Source organism: Ambystoma mexicanum, chromosome 9, assembly GCF_040938575.1.
Source record: "Ambystoma mexicanum isolate Mex_15411 chromosome 9, UKY_AmexF1_1, whole genome shotgun sequence".
Lineage (NCBI taxonomy): Eukaryota > Metazoa > Chordata > Amphibia > Caudata > Ambystomatidae > Ambystoma > Ambystoma mexicanum.
Genome location: NC_090931.1, coordinates 1,537,296,090 through 1,537,318,838, shown reverse-complemented (window position 1 = coordinate 1,537,318,838; position 22,749 = coordinate 1,537,296,090). Strand labels below are relative to the sequence as shown.

General features: G+C 48.5%; 1 protein-coding gene across 5 annotated transcripts in view; it reads right to left on the bottom strand.

Annotated features, from left to right (window-relative positions):
* LOC138489468 (zinc finger protein 436-like) overlaps nt 1-22,749 on the bottom strand; it is a 350,718-nt gene that overhangs the window by 183,622 nt on the left and 144,347 nt on the right. For 3 of the 5 annotated variants that reach the window (XM_069617197.1, XM_069617195.1, XM_069617196.1), the window contains exon 4: nt 19,212-19,340. The exons of the other annotated variants lie outside the window; for them this stretch is intronic. In XM_069617197.1, coding sequence (XP_069473298.1) covers nt 19,212-19,340 — 129 coding nt within the window. The remainder of the gene's footprint in view (nt 1-19,211; nt 19,341-22,749) is intronic. 5 annotated transcript variants of the gene reach the window in all.

Sequence of the window (22,749 nt, the reverse complement as noted above, 5' to 3'; positions counted from 1 at the left end):
AGCCCGCTCTGTTTATATTGCTGAGGCTCAGGGCATTATCTGGGGTCCTGCTCACCACGCCCAGGAAAGCCAGGGGCAAAGTAGTGGGCTTATTTTCCCAGAGGAGCCCGACGACAAGCCCAAGGATACCACTGTTCTTCCCACTATCAATCCATCACCTATGCCCCGGGCAAGTTTGTTAATACTGGCTAACGAAATGGAAACCCCGTCAGAGCTTTCGCACTCAGGCATTTTCTAGATTGTGGGGCTTTAACCGGCAACTACGCAGTTCGTACATTTGCAGAAGCCACCAGAATCACATAGTCCCTAAGGCTATACAGACTATGGTTGAGGTTATTGATGGGACTCCCTGCCATCGGAGTCCATCTGACTTCAGTCAGCACCTCTCTGATTAATTATTAATCAGCATAAGGAAGACCTGTTTTTTGATGACATCAGGGCTCCCACTCACCCCATAGTTATGGGTTTACCATGGTTAATGTACCATAGTCCTTTTATCAACTGGACCACGGCAGACCTTCGTCTTCAGATCCAATCATTGTACCATGACATGTTGTCAAGACATCTTGAGTGTCCCTCTTCCTTGTGCAAACTGACAACCACAGCAGTCATCAGATGTGTTCTTTATAGTTGGTACCTGCGGAGTACCATTCAGAGTATTGGAAAGTCTTCTCTACTGCAGAATCCATTCCTTTGCCTCTGCATCGCCCATTTGATCGTGAGGTCACATTGGAACCCGGAAAACCTGTCTCACATGTAAGAGTGCATTCTTTATCACCTAAGGAACGGATAGTGTTACAACAGTACATTGAAGACTGCTTGGCCAAGGGGTACATAGAACCATCACTGTCTCCTGCTGGAGCTCTGCTTTTTGTGCCTACAAAAAGAGGGGACCTTGCACCCGTGTGTCGATTATCGCCAGCTCAGCAAAATAGCAGTCAAAGGGGGTCATTACGAGGTTGGAGGTAGGAAAACGATGGCGGTAATGGATTACCAGCATCGCTTACCACTCCGCACGATTATGACACGCCAACCCACTATTAGCGGCACCGTAATTAACGGTGCCGCTAATAGCGGCAGGGGCGCGGGCACGCGACCCTTCATGCCGGCAATACCGGCATCGCGTAAACACGAGAACATCACAAGTCAGACGGACATGCAAATAACGGCCTACTGAAGCTCGAAAAGTACCTTACCGGCATGGAGCAAATACAGGCATCGCGGACCACCCGTAAATGGCCATGTGCAGTGTTCCCAACTGCCACAGGTGCACACAATCAGCACAGGTGGAGGCAATATAGACTGGGCCAGTACAAATGGAGCACACCCCACCCCACACACCCCACCCCACACCAAAATGATTCCAATACTACTAGCAATGCTGGGGCTGAAGGACATGATTGCAGTGGAACTGCTGCAACAACAACAGGCAGCACAGAGGAGACGCAGGAGGAGAAAGAGGGTGAGGCAGGCCCAGCATGCCCACCAGTGCAGCCAGTGGTACCACGCAGGCAGCCCCCAATCCCTCGCATCAGAGCCAGTCCATTCAACCTAACCCCTGACACCATCACTGCCATTGTGGACATGATACATGATGACATTGTCAGCCTGATTGAAATACGCACTGCCATCCCACCCCTACTGAAGGTAGTGTATGTGCTCCACTTCCTGACCACAGGTGCCTACCAGCACACAGTGGGGCACATGCATGGCATATCACAACCATTATTCTCACGTATGCTGAACCAAGTGCTTCATGCCCTCCTGAAGCACACAGGCGACCACATTTTCCTACCACGGACAGCCCAGGAGATCTCCAACACCAAAGTTGGTTTCCACTCACTGGCCGGCATCCCTGGTTGCATTGGCGCCATCGACTGCACCTATGTGGAATTGGTGGTCCCACATGCCATGGAGGTAGAGTACCGCAACCGTAAATTATACCACTCCATCAACGTGCAAATGGTATGTGACTCAAACAAGATCATCACACATTGTTGTGCCCGATTCCCCGGATCAACCCATGATTCAATGGTCATACGGAACTCCACGATACCACGCTACATGGAGGGACATGCAGGGCAGAGGTCCTGGCTTCTCGTTGAGTTGCATGTTAGGCTCATGGAAATGCGATGTGGGTAGGTGATTGGGGGGAGAGATGCATACCTCACCTGGCTGAGATGGAGGGGGAGATGCATACCTCACCTGGCTGAGATGGGGGGGATGCATACTTCACCTGGCTGAGATAGGGAGATGGGGGGGAGAAGAGATGCATACCTCATCTGGCTGAGATGGGGGGATGCATACTTCACCTGGCTGAGATTGGAGGGGGGAGAGATGCTTACTTCACTTGGCTGAGTTGGGAGGGGGAGGAGATGCATACTTCACCTGGCTGAGATGGGGGTGGCGGGAGAGAGATGCATACTTCACCTGGCGGAGATGTGGGGGAGAGATGCATACCTCACCTGGCTGAGAGTGCCTGAGAGAATGGACCATGCTCATACCCCAAAGCAGGCCAGACTGGACCTGACACCTGACCCCAGAATGCAAGACGTAAGCTGCCCTACCATGTAAATGATGCAGTGTTACAACCATCTCATAGCCATCAACATGTGCACTGTACATAATCAGACCGTATCCCCCGCAACACAATGCAGCTACAAGCAATTAGTATGGCCAATGCACAGTGCCAAATACCATCAACAGAAAGGACAGTCCCCCATTACTGCGTACAAAGGAGTCACATGAGGGCCAAATGCATAAAAACACCACTACACTAACACAGAGGTCCACCAAAAATGCATGTCACCATTTGTCGTGCATGGTGAGAGCATCATCTGGCTGCCATCAACGGTGACAGGAGGAAAGCATAGAAATGACTGCACATCAGCCAGCTCATGGGAACAACCAGCACCAGCGTGGACTAACACAGTGCATGATCACTCACAAGGAATAGGCCCCCCCCCCTGCGCCCACTAGAAGATGGCATGCACACCTGTCCATAGGAGGAATACACACATAGCAGTCACACCGTGTGTCTCTATACATGCATGGATATGTGGTTGCAGGAAATAAATGCATGCTATGGTGTCATTGATACTGGTCCCATATGATGTGATGACTTACACATATACATTGTTGCCCACATGCAGGTGATGCAGGCTATCCCTTGAAGAGGTGGCTCCATACCCCAGTCCGGAACCCGCAGAACAGGCATGAGGAGGACTACAATCATGCGCATACACGTACCCGTGTGGTTATAAAGCAGACATTTGGCCTCTTGAAGGCACGGTTTCGCTGCCTCAGCAGGTCTGGTGGGGCACTCCTGTACGGCCATGAGAATGTGGGCAAGATCGTCATGGCATGTGTCATGCTACACAATATGTGCATCAGACGGAATGTGCCTCTGCCCCCTGATGCTGAACTGCAACCACCTGACGATGAGGATGAGGAGGGTGGAGATGGGACTGCACTTTAGGGAGGCAGAGATGCACAGGAGGGACGTGACATGCGCCTGACTCTGATTAACCAATGTTTCTAGCACACATGGATGGGGAGAGTGACATGGAAGTTGCACTCAGGGCACTGGGTATGTCAGGGACACGGACACTGTAGACTGTTCACCAATAAAGCACACATACACAATAAGCAATATCCGCACATGTGGATTATGATTTACAAACAGTTGTATTAAAGAAACAAAGTGCACAAGCCCTCCACGCCACACACCCTCTCCCCCTCCCCCTCCCCCCTCAACTCCCCCACACACCCTCTCCCTCCTCCTCCCTCAACTCCCCCACACACCCTCTCCCCACTCCCCCCTTAACTCCCCCCACATACCCTCTCCCCCCTCAACTCCCCCACACACCCTCTCCCCCCTCAACTCGCCAACACATGGTGTGCACTTGCATGCACCGTAAGTCAACATGAGTTCATGATGCCTGCCAGAGCCTACACCCCTTCTCCTCTTCCGGCATCAGGTGGACCCTTGGCCGACCTACACAGGTTCCGCCCAGACCTACGCACGGGGCTGTTCCTCGTGGAGCTGGCATTCGAAGATGTGGCAGGTTGTTCGGCCACCTGTGCCGGAGCCATGGCCTGCATTGCTGCCACCATTTGTGAGAATACCTGCCTCATTGCTGCCAATTCGCTACAAATGTCTTTGGAGCTTGTCCCAATAGCAGATCTGATGGAAGAAGCGCATTCCCTCATCTCACCCCTTGCATGGCCACATTCTGTGATGTGCTGGGTTAACCGCCCTGCCAGCTCCTCCTGCCGCTGTTGAATGGCCCTCATCCCCTCCTGGCTGATTGGGACACTGGTGGAGCTATGATGTGCCACTGCCATCGTTGGTTCCTCATCCACATGCAGGCTTTGTGGGGGGCTGAAACTGGCGGACCATGACTCCCCAGGAGACAGCTCTTGCCTGTTGATGTTGTCAATGCTGGTTGGTGAGAGTTGTGGCGAATGCTGTGGTCCTGTAGCGGCAGTTGTGCCTTGTGAGAGACTTTCAGCCTCATCGTTGGACACGGCTGCTGTGGCAGCTGTCTCCCAAACAACACTGCTGGCACCCGAAACAGTGCGTTCAGCCACTGGGTCCTGGGTGTTGGTGGCTGGTGTGGGTGCTGTGGTGTTGGCCGTAATGGAAATTGGTGGTGGAGGTACTGGGGTTGTCTTGCCCTTGCGCAATACTGCAGCTTGCCCTCTTCCCCTTGATGTAGAGAGTCAGTTTGGTCCCTCCATGCCCCTGGCCTTCTTGTGGGGCGTTGCAGCATCCTCCCTGGTGTCCTGCTCATCAGTGTCTGATTGCGTGCCTGTGGGGAAGCAAGAGAGGGAGGGCATTAGTGATGGGTCAACGTGCATCCGGCATGCATTGGGTTTGATGTTTCTCTATGGAATGGCAGGAGATTGCCATTGGGGTATTGACAAACCGGTTGCTTGGCTTTTGGGTGAGTAATGAAGGGATGCGTCTGGGAAGAGTCATATATGGGGTGCATCATGCATGTGGACGAGTTGGTGCTGTGCACTGCCTGTAGGCAGTGTTGCAAAAATGTGTCTGGTGGACCCTGCCTTCCATCACTGTCAGTTCAGTGGACATCATCGTGTTGTGCTTTAGAGTGTTTATTTTGTGACACCTACCTGCATCTACCGAAGACGGGGCTCCTCGCTCCATGTCTCCCACTCCTTCTATGGCCTCCATCCCAATTGTGCTGGCGCAGATCTCCTCCCACGGTTGCAATTTGATAGGGGAGTCGACACCTCCGCCTGTCGCCATCCCCAGCTGGCGGTTGGCAGAGAGGATGCTCTGCACGTGTAAACGCAGATCGTCCCAGCGCTTCGGGACATCTTTGGGAGTGCGGGGTGTGGTGCCAATGGCACTTACTTTCTGTGCAACCTCCACCCATATCTGCTTCTTGCGCTGCACTGAAGGGCGGGACATGTCAGAGGAGAAGACCACATCTGCATGTTCTTGCAGCGTCTCCACTAGCATGGTCAACTCCTCTCAGGAGAAGCGCTCCTTGCGCAGGCGATCTGCGCTTTTTTTGACTGCTTTCGGCATGGTAAGATGCAGCAGGTAGTGGTGGAGGTGTGGTAGAGCTGTGGTGGTCAGATGTCTCCTGGTTGTGGAGGATGGCAATGGATTGTGTTTTTAAAGATAGCCACTGTGCTCTTTCCCGTTTCTGTGCGATGACGCTACTTCCGGTTCCGCTTTTTAGCGCTGACCGCTAACAGCGGTGACCGCTAATACAGATGGCTTGGATGGCGGTGGAGCCATCTACGCTTTGCGCAATGCCGGTAAGGGCGATTTTTCGCCCTTTACCGGCATTGCGGTGAGGTCGTTACCGGCATGGCGCAAAGCTCGTGCCCGCGAATTCGTAATAGGCCGCTTTTAGCAGTATTACCAGCACGGACACGGTATTTGCTCCATGCCGGTAATGACCGGTACTTACCTCCAACCTCGTAATGAGGCTCAAAGTCTGTTACCCCCTGCCACTTATTACACTCATCATGGAATCCCTGAAGAATGCCAGTCTGTTTACCAAGCTGGATCTCAAGGGTGCTTATCACCTCATATGCATAAAACCAGGCGATGAATGAAAGACAGCGTTTAAGACACCTCTAGGCTATTTCAAATACAAAGTCATGGCTTATGGACTCAGCAATGTTCCCGCAGTCTGCAAGAGGTACATGGACCATGTTTTTTCTGACCTCATAGGCCTTACCATGTGGGATTATCGGGACAATATTCTGATCTTTTCCACCAACCTGGAGGAGCACCAGAACCATGTGAGGGATGTCCTGGCTCATCTGCAACATCTCTTGTATGCCAAAGCCGAAAAATGTGCCTTTCACCAGACTACCATATCTTTTTCGGGATAATTGGAGAGCCCGGTATTCAAATTAATCCAGTGAAGGTCTTAGAGATACAGAATTGGCAGAGTCCCTATAATGTGAAGTCCACACAGAGGTTTCTGGCCTTTGCCAATTATTATTGTGAATTTATTGCTGACTTTGCCCACTTGGCTTCTGATATTACCCTGCTTCTTCACGCTAACCGTGCCTTCCAGTGGGACAAACGAGCAGCTAAAGCTTTTAGGACCCTCAAAAGTCCTTCATGGAGGCCCCTGTCTTACATCATCCCGATAACAGCAGACACTGTGTTATCGAGGCGAGGCGGGTACCTCAGACGATGCTATCAGGGCAGTTCTGTTGCAAACCGATCTTGTGACTGCCAAGGAACATCCGATTGCTTACTACTCAACTAAATTGCAGTCATTGAAAAAGAGCTGTTGGCAATTAAGGGGGCCTTTGAGTAGTGGCATCAACACATCTTGGGAGCACAGTATCCTGTGATTGTGCACACAGATTACCGAAACCTGGAACATCTCCGCTCACTGCAGTGCCACAGTAGTCGACCGGCTCGTTGGGCCTTCTTTTTTGCTCAATTTGATTTTGTCATAACATACATTGCAAATACCTCAAATCTCAAGCAGATCAAGGTCTGCTGGAAATCGTCCAGATCAGGAACACGTACATATGCTGCCTGCCAAACATTTCCTGAATGGCAATCAGTCCCTTTTGGATGGCATCCGGTTGTTTACCACAATAGATCCCCTCTTCAACAAAATATCTACCGATCGGAAATATGAGTTCAAGGATGACCTATTGTTCTGGGGCAAAAGACTCTTTATACCCAAAGAAGAACGTTGTTTGGTCCTTTTGGAGGGCCATGATTCCCCTATTTCCAGACATCGAGGCATCAAGACCATGATTGAACATATACAATGACAAGTCTGGTGACCTGGTTTAGCCACTCAGGGTACCACCTATGTATCTGCTTGTACTGTTTGTGCTCAACATAAAAAAAACCCGCCAGCGTGCTGTGGGAGTCTTACAGCCTCTGGAGTGTACTCCCTATCCTTGGCATACCATCACCACAGATTTCATCATCAAACTACCCAGGTCTTCCAGTAACTCCTGTATCATGGTGGCTGTGGACTGTTTTTCTAAATTGGCGCACTTCATGCCCATGCAAACCATTCCTACGACCAGTCTTACAGCTCAAGATTTTCTACACGATGTGTCAGACGAGAAAATCTCTGATCGAGGTTCCCAATTTGTTTCCGTGCTCTGGCCCCAGCTGTACAAACATCTCAGATTCAGAGGTCTCAGCTCCGGTAACCACCCCCAGACAAATTGAGAGAACAAAACAAACACTTGAGTAATACCTAAGATGCTATGTCAATGCTTTGCAGGATAAATGGAGTTCCTACCTCGAAACCAGTGAAGTAGCATATAACAACTCAAAACATTATTCCATCAACTGTACCCCTTTCTTTTGCACTTACAGATTACATCCCAAGCTGTTGCCCATGCACACCGTATAATCTTCAGTCATACCTTCAGCCAATGCCTTGGTTACAATGCTCCAGGATGTACATAAACTGGTTGTCGAAACCCTTTGTGAAACCAAACTAAGCCAAAAAACACAGGCTGATAGCGGAGGACAACTGAGATCGACTATGGTCCTGGAGACTAGGTCTGATTGTATGCTTAGAGGTTTCCTTAGTGGAATCTCCCTACGAGGTTTCCACCCCAACATCAGGGTCTCTTTCCGGTGATGAAGATATCCTCTGTGGCCTACAGTCTGCAGCTGGCCAAAAAGTGGCAAGTCCATCCGGTCTTCCATGTTTCCTTCTTGAAGCGTTATGTTCCGGATCTGTACGGCAGAGCGTGCGCTCGGCTGGCACCTGTACACCTGGCCAATGGTCCGAAATAAGAAGTCCAAGCAGTTTGGGATTCCCGCTTACACTGTGGTTGACATTTCTTTCTCATCGATTGGAAAGGCTATGGTGCCAGCAACCGAACATAGGAACCAGCCACCCAGGTCCATGGCCCTCTTGACAGTTCACATGGAAACCTGGGGATCTGTCATTGCCTGGGTGGAGGCAGGGTGTCACACGCTGCTCACGCACATCTTCTCTTACCTTACCGGGAAACTAGTAGTTGTATCCGCAATGGAGGCTGCTTCATTCTACAGTCACCCAGCACCAGTACACAATCGGTGCTGGCAACGCAACCACGTTGCCAATGCGGCCGCCCCAGCGTCCATTCCCATGGCTACCATAATGCTGCCTCGGCCTCGCTAGTGCTCAGCGTCACTAAAAAAGAGAATGCTGCATTACAAGCTGTGCGTCTCAACGCTACGCAGGTCTGCACCAGTCCTGCACTTTGCTTGTTTTAGTAACTTTCTTGCCTTTTGCTAGTATTCCCAGCCTACTTTTTGCTCTTGGCCCTTACCTTGCTGGGGTGCCCTTGTTTAGGGCTTCCTGTTCTGTGGGGGTTAACCCTGTTTTCTGATCACCTCTTCTCGTCCTCCTTGCCTTCTCCTTCTCCTCTCCTTGGGTTCAGACTGAATCTCTGGAATCCGGAACATCTTGTATTATGAGCTTAGGGGCAACCTTCTACTACACTACCCTCCCAGTTCAGTGCTTGCACTGCCCTATCACCACGCTAATACTGTGAGGCAAGTCTGTGGTTTTGGGGTTTGGTTCTGCTATCTTCCATGTTACATTCCATGGGAGTAGAGTGAGCTAGACCCTTAGCATTCGCTTACTACATTCTGCAGCACCTCAGAGGCAATACGCTCCCAAGACGTTCGAGACCAGAACTGAAGAGGTCTTACTCCAGAAGCAACCAGGACCTCTGGTACATCGCGCTCACGAGAGGCTGTGCTTAACAGTATCTTTCATAGATCCACATGCTGTGAATATTTCCCGTCGTCAGGCTGGGAATCCTCTATAACATAGAGCAGTTTAATTTCTTTAAACTGAAAACTTTAGTGTTCTATTATAGTAATTATGGTCATACAACCCACAACCAATTGGAAGGGCTCCTTTAGCTCCACTCCTGAAGGCCATCTTCAGATTTTGGCACAGTGCCTGTAAAGTGGCAGTATAAGCAAAGAAGAGCCGAGCAGGGTTGGCATGTGACTAGACTGCTAAGCAGTACCATATAAACCTAATGGGCAGCGGCAAGCCCCTTGTAGCAACAATTACCACAAGATATACTAACCTCGTGCAAATCGGTTTCGCCGGGCCACCTGGCGAACTCTAGACTCTGCAGCATAATCCCTGTCGATGCAGTAGAATTTAGTAAACATGTGCACCGACCTCCAGAAAGGAAAGCGGTCGTGGTGGCCACCGCTCTGGTAGAATGAGCCCTGGGCTTGCCAGGGAGAGGCCTGCCAGCCTGTTGATGGCAAAATAAAATGCAGGAGGGAATCCTTGTGGCAATGGAAGGTTTAGACAGTGCCTTCCCAACTCCAGAGGAACCAAATGTCTCAAAAAGGTTTGAGGTACACCGCAAGGGCTTGGTGCCGGTGACAGAGTATTTTAAAGCCTGCACAACATCCAAAGAGTGCAAAGAAAGTTCTGCTGGAGAAACTGGCAATCCAAAGGACACTGGCAGCACAATGGGTTCATGGAGGTGAAACGTGGATGGTACCTTGTGCACAAATGCGGGGTTGGTACGCATAACCACCTTGGATCTGTGGAACGTTAAGTAGGGTGCCTTTCTGGAAAATGCTTTCATTATGCCCAACTGCCGGGTGATGGCCAGCAGGAAGACTGAGTGGAGCCTTGTGTATCGGCTGAAATGGAGGTTTCATCAGTCTGAAGAGGACCACATTGAGCTCCCAAGCTGGAGCTGACCATTTGATTGGTGGAAAGGACCGAAAGAGGCCCTTGAGGAACTCTTTGATTAATCTTTGAGACCAAAGCGAACGGGTGGCAGGGGAACAGGTGTACCGTGAAATGTACAGGCAGGTAGGCGCTGAGTCGGGGACCCTATACTTATCGTACCTCTCTCTTTGGAGGTGCTGATGAAGGGTTGGTAATGGTAAGAAGGCCTTCTTCCCATAGGTCATCCAAAAGAGGTATAACCAGGACAGCTATTCCTGTGTGGTTCTCGTCCCTGATATAGCAGGCTTTCCTTTTGTTCCTCTGGTGCCAAGCTGAATATTTTGGTGGACCTACCCATCAGAGCGTGAAAAGATCTGATATCGTTTGGTGGGGAATCCCCGATGGGGACCTCTAACAGTGCAACATTAGCAGGTACTAGGTCATTGAACTCATCTGATGTGTCAGTAGTGTGCATGGAATCTTGATAGTCTGAGGATCTCAGACTATGGGTCTCATCACGAGTCTGGCGGTAACCCTTAAATGCGGCGGTAGCGCTATTACTGCCGCATTTAAGGGTTTGCCAGATGATGGCCTTGGCGGATTTCCCCCCAGCTCTGAGCTGGGGGAAATCCGCGGCAAATTTGCCAATTTTCGGCGCTATTACCGCCAGCGGGAAATCCGTTGGGCCCAATGGGGAATGAGGAATTCCTGAATGAGCCCAATGAGGAATGGGCACTAACCGTTCCGCCAAACCTGTGATCCGGCGCTAATAGCACTCGTGGGTTTGGCGGTAGGGCTAATAGCGTCAGCGGTAATAGCGCCGGCGTTACCGCCCAACTCGTGATGAGGCCCTCTGTGTCAGACCACTGCAATGGCCTTTGAAGGCCCCGATCTCCCCTTGTAGGGGGAGGGGAGCGGGAATTACACTGGCCCCGTTTGGTAGTCGTAACGCACCTGAGGTGGGTGCAGCACAGAAGGGTCAGGCAGTCTATTTTGTTGCTCTGAAACTAGAGCTTTGAGAGTGGCAAGGATGTCTAATGAAACCAAGAATTATTTGTGCACACCAATTTTCAAATGCAATGCTCTACAAGACTTAAGTCACTCAATTAAAGATGACTTGAGGTGCAGGGGAGGAACTGTGGCCCTGGCACAGAACCACCACAGATTACAAGAAAGAAAGAAGATCCAAAGGTCGACTCCTCCCGTCCCCTGCACACCTTAAGATACTGTACAAGACAGTTAGAAAATAAGTTAAGAAGCTTTCCATATACTAGTTCAGTAAATAAACCCAGCAATTACCTCTTCTTCCTGAGCCTTACTGACTTTCCTTAGAACCACCACGGGACGCTCGTGTTCTTTAAGAAGATCACTAGGCCTTCATATATCTTCATTTTCTATACATTCAATTGAGTTGACTGCATACTCCATCATCACCCGCGGTAGTACGTTCCACTGATGTATTCAGCAAGGGAAAAGTGGCACTCCTAGGAGACCTAGTTCACACTAAGGCTCTACAGCTCACAATACAGGTTGCTCAAAGTCAGGGAACCCCTACCTGTTCATATTCCTGATAGGTGTTCGCAGTGTAGGTAGATGGCATCTGTCTTACTAGGTACTCCTTACGCCACGCGTTACAGCCACTGAATGCGGGTTCATTAGGTCCAAGCTGTCGACTGCTGCTCTTCAGTGTGGTTACAAGAATGATGGCTTCAGTTACCCAGATTCAAGGGAGCGAAAATGGGCGGCAATAGCTTCCAGGTGAAAGCAGCCCAACACTGGAACACACTACCACCCTCCGTCAGAGCACCACAAACCTACCACCAATTTAGGCGTAACTATATCCAATGGCTTAAGAACAAAGACCAATAACCGACACCCTGTAACTACTACAAAAATGTCTCAACCTGGAACTCAGTCGTAATTCTACTCTGTCTCTATGCACTTACTCACTGTGCCCTTGGATGACAATGTATATAATAATGTAATGTTTATAGTAATGTAAATAATGTACTGAACTGTAACTAAGCTGAGAATATACCTGTAATGCTTGCGCCCTCATACCTTCTGGTCCGGTGCGCCATATAAATAAACAAACAAACAAACCATGGCAACCGCACTCAAGTGCATCTTTCTTTCCTGAAGGATGTCTAATGAGACATGTCTAGGGGCCAGCGCTTGTGGGACCCAGTTAGATGATGTGGGTCTCCTGACGTGGTGGCCCCTGCATAGGTGCAGCCCTCAGAGGATGCATGTCTAATCTTGGGATGGAAGGGCTGAAATCCTGCTATGAAAAGACAGATAATGCATATCCTGATTGCAGTATTGGTTGTGGGTGTCTCAGTGCCAGAAGGTTGAATATCCTTTGCTGGGGTGGTCCCAAGAGCCAGAGGGTGAACTGGTCATGGAAGTACGATTAAAGCCGATGATTGTATGGTTGGTGTCAACGGAGGAGGTGGAATAGACTAGGATTTTGTCCGGTGATCTCGTCAGTCTTTGACAAAGTCTTTGCAGCTGTCGACGGTGTAGGTTTTGTAACCATTGATGATGTTTTTGTGGCCGTTGATGATAAAGTTTTTGTAGCTGTAGATGAGGTCTTAGTGACCATCAACGGGGTGAACGCCTTAGTCAACGTGGACAGTGTTATCGTCGCAGACGATGGTGTCGACCGATGCAGGAGTGGGACCTATATTCTTCAATGACGAAGATGACCTACCCCGGGTGGAAGGCGTGAACCACCCCGGAAATTTCTCCATCATCCTTGATGGTGCAGTCATGATTTTCTAACGAAAAACCTGCAGGCGGTGCTGCGTGCGCCTTCTTCCTGCTTCTTGATGGTTCATCACACGATTTTAATTTCTTACAAGAGGTGGTTTGCTGGGTAGTTCTACCCTGCCAGAGGGAAACAGGACTCCATACGGAAGCAGAGCGAGAGGCCCCCACTGGCATTGTATGCTACCAACCTCTGATGATGGTCTGAGAGTATTGTTAGAAAAAGATGGATTAATCTCACACTCTATGGTGTGGATGGAAGTAGTAGTGGCATTTATTGTGGAGGTCCTCCACCAACACATTCTTGAGGCTACATTGAGAGCAGGCCTTGGAAAGACTTGTTCCTTGTTTCAGAGATTTTTGTAGGCCCAAACGTCAAAGACGCGGATACTGTAGGTGGGAAGAACCGTAGTTGGGCTCGAACCTCACAAACTAACGTCCCCGGGTTGGGGATACTTGATCCATCGTCAAATATGAAAGGTTAGATATTTTTATAAGTGATACACTTCAAAATATAGAGAGATAATGAGGACTCCAAACAAGCAATGTGCAGTAATAAATCTGAAGATGGCCTCCAGGGGTGGAGCTAAGGGAGCCCTTCCTATAGGCTGTGGGCAGTATGACCCAAATGACTATAAAAGAGCAGTAAAATGACAGAGGTTTTCAGTTTAAAGAAATTAAACTGCTCTCTGTTACCAAGGATTCCCAGTCGGACGACAGGGAATATTTACAGCATGTGAATCCATGAAAGATCCAATTCTGGAGAAACAAATGTTCAGTGTTTCAGAAAGTAACGATTGGTGTTTTAGCCAATGAAAATTAAATGTTTAAATCAACACCATTTTCTGCAATTTATTTATAAACGTTATGAGCTTTACTTTTCAGTTACAGTATTGGAAATATTCGTGTAGCAATATCACAGGAATCTATTTCTGTTAATTCAACGCAAATAATCTTGCTCAGATGTAGTTCCTTAATTTCTCGTAGAGCTTCATAGGGCTTCGATATTGTACCTTGTCTTCCAGTGCCGCCCTCATTCTTGGGAGAGGTCTCAACAGGCATAGGGCCTCATTACGACCCTGGCGCTAAGTGGTTAACTGCGCCGTAAAAGGCTGCGGCGCCGTTAACCACTTAGCGCCTTACTACAAGGTCCCTTTGCGGGACCCGACCTTAACGGCTGGTCTGGACCAGCCATTAAAGTAGGGACCCGCAAAGGGACGTCGCAGGCAATTACAGTACCGCAATTTGCAGTACCGTAATTGCCGCCTTCCCCATTCCCATTGAGCCCTATGGGGCAAAAATGGGAATGGGGAAGGGCCATGGGGAAATGGGGAAATACCACCCCGCCAACCTTGGAATGGGGCGGTATTTCCCCATTTCACCATGGCAGACTCATTAGAACACCGGCACCAACCATGGTGCTAATAGCGTCATGGTTTAGCGCCGGTGTTGTAATGAGGGCCATAGTCTGTGGTCACCAGTGCACAGAGGACGCCCATGGCCTCAAAAGAGCACCTACATAGCCACCCAATCCTTTCCATGATCCTTAAAAGAAGCGATGCCTACCCCAAAACATTTTTATTGCTTTAAACACATGGCTACACACAAGCCTTGGGATAGATTTGTTAATGATGTTAAATAGCACAGTAGAGCAAGTTAGAATCAAACATATCCCTGCTAAAATTCGGAGAATTGTATGATTTTAACTTTAGTTTTGATGTAGAAGAACAAGTTACTTACCAACTGGTAACGTTCTTTTGACTGGATGTTCCTCGAACGTATTCCACATCTTTGACATGTAATGTCCACAGCTGTGTACTTCGGAAACTTTCTCGGCAGAGGGCGTCCTGCGTCGATGGCGTCGGTTCGATGTCCCTCGAAGGCCTCCATCGAGGGCGCCGTCACTGGTTGTTATAAATAGGACACACGGCGTCCGTAGCCTTAGTTTAAGTTTTTTCCTCCATAACGTGTGACCTGCACATATCCAATGCCTGCTTGACTGCATAAAGCCTTGAGGGAACGTAAGCTGCAATAGCATAGGAAATTCTCCAGAGGGGCAGGCTGGGAGGGCGATGTGGAATACGTTGGAGAAACATTCAGTCGAAAGAACGTTACCAGTTGGTAAGTAACTTGTTCTTCGAATGGAATGTGTCCTTCAACGTATTCCACATCTTTGACAGACTTCTAAAGTAGTACCAGAAAATGGAGGAGGGAAAACAATTTAGAATACCCAATCAGAAGGCAGAATAAAGCACCAATTTACCAAAGGCCATATCTAGACCATGGAGTGTATCCAGGGAGTAATGTTTGACAAAGGTGTGGATAGAAGCCCATGTTGCTGTTTAACAAATATTCCTAATAGGAACTCGTCGCTGCAGGGCTGTGGAAGTATCCACGCCCCTAGTGCAATGAGCTTGCAACCCTTCAGGAGGGTCCTTGCCCGCCAATCTAGAACATTCAGTTATGGTGAGGATAATCCACCTGGACAAGGTCTGTTTATTAACAACCTGGCCTAATCAGTGTCCAGTGTACCCCACAAAGAGTGGATTGTCCACTCTGACCCTAGACATCCTAGAAATAGAAAAGCTCAGAGCTCTCCTAGGATCCAATCGATGGAGTCGCTCCTCTTCCTTACCAGTATGAGGAGGATAGAAAGACGGAAGAACCACCTTCTGGCTTAAATGAAATTCAGAAACTACCTTGGGTAGAAAGGAAGGACGTACCCTCAGTACAACCCTATCCTTGTGGAACACAGTAAAGGGCGGCTTAGATGAAAGTGCCTGCAATTCACTCACTCTGCGAGCGGATGTAACCGCAACCAAGAACACCGTCTTGAAAGACAACAGTCTCAAAGGACAAGAGTGCAAAGGTTCAAATGGAGCACCCATCAGGAATTTCAAGAACAAATTCAGATCCCGAACCGGCACCTGGAACAGGGACGGCGGGAACACATTAGTGAGCCCTTTAAGAAATTGGGAAATCAAAGGAATCTTAAAATAAGAACATTCTTCAGACGAGCGCTTGAAGAAAGACAGCGCCGCCAGGTAACCTTTAATGGTGCCTTACTTGAAGGCCCCTGCGGGCCAAGGAACGCAAGAAAGATAGAACCATGGGAATGGAACACTGACAAGGATCAACATTTTGTCCTCTGCACCAGTCGCAAAACTTACGGCAATGGTACAGGGAGTCTGTTGCTGGCCCCCTGCCCGAAAGCAACACCTCCATCACGTGGATGAAGGTCCCAATCCTTATACCTCAACCTTTACGATACGAAGCGTGAAGGTTGAAAGTCTGGACCTCTGGATGACGAACACGACCCACTTTGTCCTGCCCCGCCTCTCACGCGAGAGCAGATCCTCTCGGTGGGTAAGACGGTGTTGAGGGCAGATGGACATGTCTAGAAGGTCCGGGTACCACGCTCTCCTGGCCCAATCCGGAGCAATGAGGATCATGTGGCATCCGAACCTCTGCAACATCCTTAACACTTGAGGAATGACGGGGACTGGAGGAAACGCATACAGAAGTGGGAATCACAAATCCACTACGAAGGAGTCTCCTAAGGATCTTCTCGGAGGAAATTCCCTTGAGCAGAATCTCTTGTACTTCCGGTTGGCACTGGTCGCGAAGAGATCCACTGGTGGGGTTTCCCAAAGGGTGAAGATCTCTGCCGAGAGTGATATTCCCTGCTGGATTGCCCAGAACCAGAGCTGCATCGCCTCTCTGCACAACGGGCGTGACCCTTAGCCCCCCCCCTTTTTTGATGAGGTAATGCATGGCCACTGTGTTGTCCGTCATGATCAGGACACACTTCCCCCGCACAGACGGCAGATAAGCCTTCAGGGTCAGCCTGATGGCCCTCAGCTCTAACAGGTTGATGTGGAGTTTGGACTCCAACGGAGACCAACTACCGCTGGTGGTCAAATCTCTGGCATGAGTCCCCATCTTGCGAGGGAAGCGTCTGTCACTACTGTCTCCTCCGGCCACTGTTGCCAAAACGGCTCCCCCTTCATCAGGTTCCCCTTGTTGGCCCACCACAGCAGATCCTGTGAGACCGAGAGTGGAATCTGAACGGGATCCGACATCTTGCCTGAGAATTGTGATCACTGCATCTTGAGGACCCATTGGAGGGATCTCATCCTCAGTCTGGCCTCTGGCACCAGATAAATGCAGGATGCCATGAGGCAAAGAAACCTTAAGAATTTGAAAGCCGGGAGACTCTGACCATGTTGAAACTTGTCCACCATCTGCACAATGTGATGAGCCCTCACCTTGGGAGGCGCGCACTTCCCCAAGGACGTGTCCAACACAGCCCCGATATACTGGAGCTGTTGGGAAGGTGTCAGATGCGACTTCTTGAAATTGAGGGAGAAGCCCAGCTTGTGGAGGGAGCGGCAGGTGAGACCCAGATGATCCATTGCTTGCTCGGGAGAACGCGCACGGATCAGCTAGTCGTCCAGGCAGGAGTAGACGTGAATCCCCCCTCGCCTGAGATAAGTTGCCACCACTACCATTAGGTCGCTGAAGACCCTCGGGGCGTAGGTCAATCCGAATGGCAGGTCCCGAAACTGAAAGTGCGAGTCGCCAGCCGCAAACCTCAGGTAATTTCTGTGCTTTGGATGAATCGGCACATGAAAGTAAGCATCCTATAGGTCCAGAGACACCAACGAATCCTGAAGTCGAAGGGCCTGGAGGACCTGAGAAGTTTGTTCAACCAACGCAAGTCCAAGATGGGTCTCAATCCCAGTCTTTCTTTCGAATCAAGAAATATGGGGAATACCATCCCTTGTTCCACTCCGCTACAGGCACCAGTCCTAAAGCGCCTTTCTCCAGCAGGGTCAGGATTTCCTGCACAAGGAGCGGATCTGGAAGCTTCAAAGAGAGATTCCCCGGTGGATTGTGGTGAGGTCGCTTTAGGAAGGGAAGGCAGTAGCCGTGGTCTATTGTATCCAGAATCCACGCATCCAGAGTAATAGCTCGCCATTCTTCGAGATGCTGAGACAGTCTGCCCCCAAATGGAGAACAATGGAACATGACCTCATGATTGTTTTGGAGCGGCTGCCGCAGCGCCTGAAGGCAAAGAGACAGCTGCCTAAGCGGCTTTGACACCCCTATTTCCCCGACCACCGCGGGTACTTTCACGCTGACCCCTTTGACTGGCGGCCCCTCTCGTTCTACCAAAGGAGGAGTAGTAACGAAAAGAACCTCCCCTCCACTGCTGTCCCCTAGGACGAAAAGGCATAGGCTGACGCACAGCTGCGCTCAAAGAATTCGACGAGGACCGATATCTGGAAGTACGTCTCTGGGAATCACCCAGAACCTTGTCCGAACGGGACCTCAAAGGTTCCCGATGAGAATTGCGCCGAGGACCCGAGCCCGAAGGCGCACAAGCCACAGATAGAGCGTTCCTTGCTGGCTTCTTGCGAAGGCGCGGACAGAACTGTGCCCTGGGATTGGAATCTGCTCCCTGAAGGCTGCCCACTCCTCCGGAGTCGAGGACTTCGTAGGACAAGCTACTTTCCTCGTGGCGCCATCCTCCGAGGAGGACGGGGAAGGCGACCTGTGATGGCGCTTCCTGGAATGCCGAGACGAGGACGACGAATGGAAGGATCCACTCCAGGACCGAGATCCACGGGACTCCTTCCGACGTGGAGAGTCGCTCCTCGAATCGTCAGTGGCCATCCCCTTAGTTTACGAGATTTACTGGGTTTAGAAGCCCTACCTATCTGTAGCTTTCCCTTGCACTCCTGCAAGGCCTTAGCAGTCAGCGACTGGCATTTGGAACAGCAGTCTGTGTCATGACTCTCGGCCAAGCACCACAAACAAATGAGATGCGGGTCCATAATCGACATCTTAGACTAGCAGTCCCGCAAGTCTTAAAGCCAGACTGCAGAGTCGGAGGGGTCGAAGAAGAAGACATATTCACGAGGAATACACGAGGCGCGCTGAGTCTCCGAAGCAAACACATTTGCGGAAAAAAAGAAACTGAGGCTACGGGCGCCGTGCATCCTATTTATAACATCCGGTGACGTCGCCCTCGACGGAGGCCTTCGAGGGACATCGACCCGACGCCATCGACGCAGGACGGACTCTGCCAAAAACATTTCCAAAGTACACAACTGTGGACATTACATCTCAAAGATGTGGAATACGTTGGAGGACACAATCCATTCGAATATATATATTTTCCTACATATTGGCTCAAAGGGATTTGCAAGGCCCTGTAATGCATTTTGAATAGGAGCAGCATATGTACCGTACCTTCTCCTTCCCCCGAGATGAAAAACTCTTGCTTTATCTCTCTTCCTTCTGTATCTGGAGAGTGCATAAAGTGTAAGGTGTCTGCTCTCTTCACACTCAATGACCCTTCAGAATCCATGATCGTCTCACCTGTTGTATAAAGCAAACATCCATGATTTCCAGCCTCTGGTCATGTGCCAGCAGAAAAACAAAGATATGACTTCTATGGCCACGGCATAATAATGCGTCAGCCCGTATCACTTTCAAAAGGACTCCCACAAGATGAAGTCCAGACACTGGGCCTCATCACGAGTTTGGCGGTATCCCGGCATTAATACCCCTGTGTGGTAATACTGCTGGGATATCGCCAGCGCAAATAATGTTACTGCTGCTCAGATAGGCTAAGAGAAACTGCTCATCAAACAATGATTTTGAGCAGGAAGCAAATAATATGGGAGCATGCTTCCTAGAAAGAAAATATTCTAGACAAGGGGCCTCATCACGAGTTGGGCGGTAACACGGCGCTATGAGCGCCGGCGTTAATAGCCCTACCGCCAAACCCCCCGGCGCTAATAGCGCCAGATCACAGGTTTGGCGGAACGCGTATTGCCCATTCCCCACTGAGCCCATTCGGGAATTCCCCATCCCCCATTAGGCTCAATAGGGAATTTTCGCGCTCTTACCGCCGGCGGATTTTCCGCCAGCGGTATGAGCGTGAAATTTCGGTGGATTTCCCCCCAGTTCAGAGCTGGGGGGAAATCTGCCAAACCCGTGATTTGGCGGACCCTTAAATGCGGCGGTAATAGCGCTACTGCCGCATTTAAGGGTTATCGCCAAACTCGTGATGAGGCCCAAGGTATTGTTAAAGCCTATTAAAAAAACATCTAAAAGTAATAGAGAGGATCTTATTGAAGTTAAACAAAAAATAAAGACTCTTATCGCATTAGATTCATTACTGAGTTCAGCTCACAATCTCAACACATGAGATCTACACTGAATAAACATTGGCCTATTTTGAAGGCAGACAGTGATCTTAATTTGGTGGTAGGGCAGTCTCCAAAGTTAACATTTTCTAGAGCGCAAATATTAAATGATCTTGTATCGTCTAGTATGTTACAACTAGTTGTTCAACATACCAATTGGTTAGGAAATATGAAAATCAAGAACGGTTTTGAGAAATGTAGGAAATGCAAAATGTGTAAATTTGCAGAACAAAACACGTTGGTGAAATATGGTCCATATGAACAACAAAAAAAATGTATATCACAGATAGGATCAATTGATTAACCAGGTATGTGGTGTATGCCATTAGTTGTCCATGCGCCAAAGTCTATTTAAGATCTACTATTAGTCAATTAAAGTTTTGTATCCTACAACACTATCCAGCCATCCCACATCAAGATGGTCATTATCCTCTAGCAATGTACTTTGCTAAAGCTCACAATGGTGATGCCTCACTTCTAAAATACTATCCATTAGCCCATGTGCCTAAAATGAAAAGAAGGGGCAATAATAGAGAATGGAAATTGCATAGATAGGAATCTAGGCTAATCATTGAATTTAATACTAAGAAACCCTTTGGGCATAATTCAGATCAAGAGTTAGAAGTCCGTAGCACTTTAATAACATTTCTCCTTTTGGAAAATAAGTGCATTAATGTTTTGCTTCTCTTTCTCCTCATTTTTTTATGAACTGGTTTAATTATATGTAATAAGTCCAAAATATGAATCACAATGAGTTGTACATTGTGAGCTATCAGAAATATGGTACTGAAATGTGGATTTTATTCTGTTATTATGTGACATCCAATGTTCAAATTCTGATGCCCTTTCTGAATTTAATGCACTTTAGCCCATTGGGGTATGATATTTGTTGCACTTTAGTGAATATAGACCTAAGTATATGCACAGACACGCTTTATCCCATGTTGCACTTTAGCCAGATTGGGCATATCATAGTCATAGGATATCTAGCACGGGGCACTTTAGAAATCTTTAGCCCACTTGGGAGTAATTTTTATATCTATTGCGTCCACACTATATTCTGCTGCTGTCCCTTCTTGGCTGTCTATTTATTGAATGCTCTGTCCGTGCCGTACAGAATTGTACTGCAGTGGTGAATATTCAAAATTGAGGAGCCATTTGGCCCTAGGGCTGCTACATTACATTTTTAATTCTGTATTTAACCCTCTGACAGGTCACAATGAAATGACAATAACCGCTCACTTATATTAAGCAGCACGTGTATATGATATACTTAAGAGTTATCATACACTCCATTACAAACTGGCCATCAGGTTATTAGATACCTTGCATATGAACTGAAAGTTAGTCATGTGACTGTGAATGTGATGTGACCTGTCAGAGTGTGACAATAATAGGAAGTCCAATTATACAGCAATGTAAATTTCGTCTGAAGCAGTCCCAGAAAGATGGATGGAATGCATAGCGTTTACTTAACACGGCAGAACCTGAGAAGTTGTTAATTAAGACATGTACATACCTCACATTTAACCCATTGACTGTATGATAACTGTGCAACCATAAGCTGAAAATATTCTTGTATCTTTTCTATGCCCTGCTACCCTTGGGTCTGGCACGCATTACAAATAAAGAAAGAAACAAACAAACAAATGACCATGTTGGTTTATGTTTTAAATCATGTATTTGACATGTGATTTTAATGGTTAAAGAATGATTAAAGTCTGTCTACACCTTACACAAGACTGAATGCTCTCATAAATTGGTGTTCACCACAATTAACATTTTGGCTATGCCAGCTATCTAGAGCATGAGCGGGTGAACACATCGGTTCAAAAGTTCTAAAAGGCTATTCTTGCAGCCGATCAAGAGCACCCATTGTAAGTAGGTTGTGCACCGTATGAGCAAGAAAAGCTTCTCTATGTGTATATGTACATATATAGCTGCTAAATTGCGCATTGCACTTTACCAACAATTGGTTGGCAACTGCATATTTGCACAGACTGTACAAACAAGCACTTGCACTTTAAGGAGGATATATTTAGGAACATAGGAACCGTAATACACTATTGCTACAAGCACTACGAGCTTTAGTTACAACACCAAAACACCCTGTGAGCAATACATCTCACGTTATACACATCCTTTACTCTAAGACTCAAAAGGCCAAACAATATAGTGATATGCAGCATGCATCCGTGACAGGTATCCAGATAGACACAGTCTTCGTATCCCAATGGTAAACTTCCCGGATCGGTTGGGTAAGACAAAAGAGTCACGTGGACCACACATTTGTCGAGTCTGCGTGTCCATCCCATTTTATCTTCTCCAACAGTGCACGCTTGTCAAAGCCGAAATTGCCGTTTGTTCTTCCGCACATGGAATCGGAACGGCATATAGCCAGCACATACGGTGACAAATACCAATTGTACACACAAACATTGACACCTGCAGACGCTATTGTACACAATTTACATTTTTTGAATACTATTACTGTTGCACAGTTTTACATGTTGTTGAGGCAAGAGGCACTCTAAAATGACAAAAAGATGGACAGATGAAAGTACATTAATGTGAAC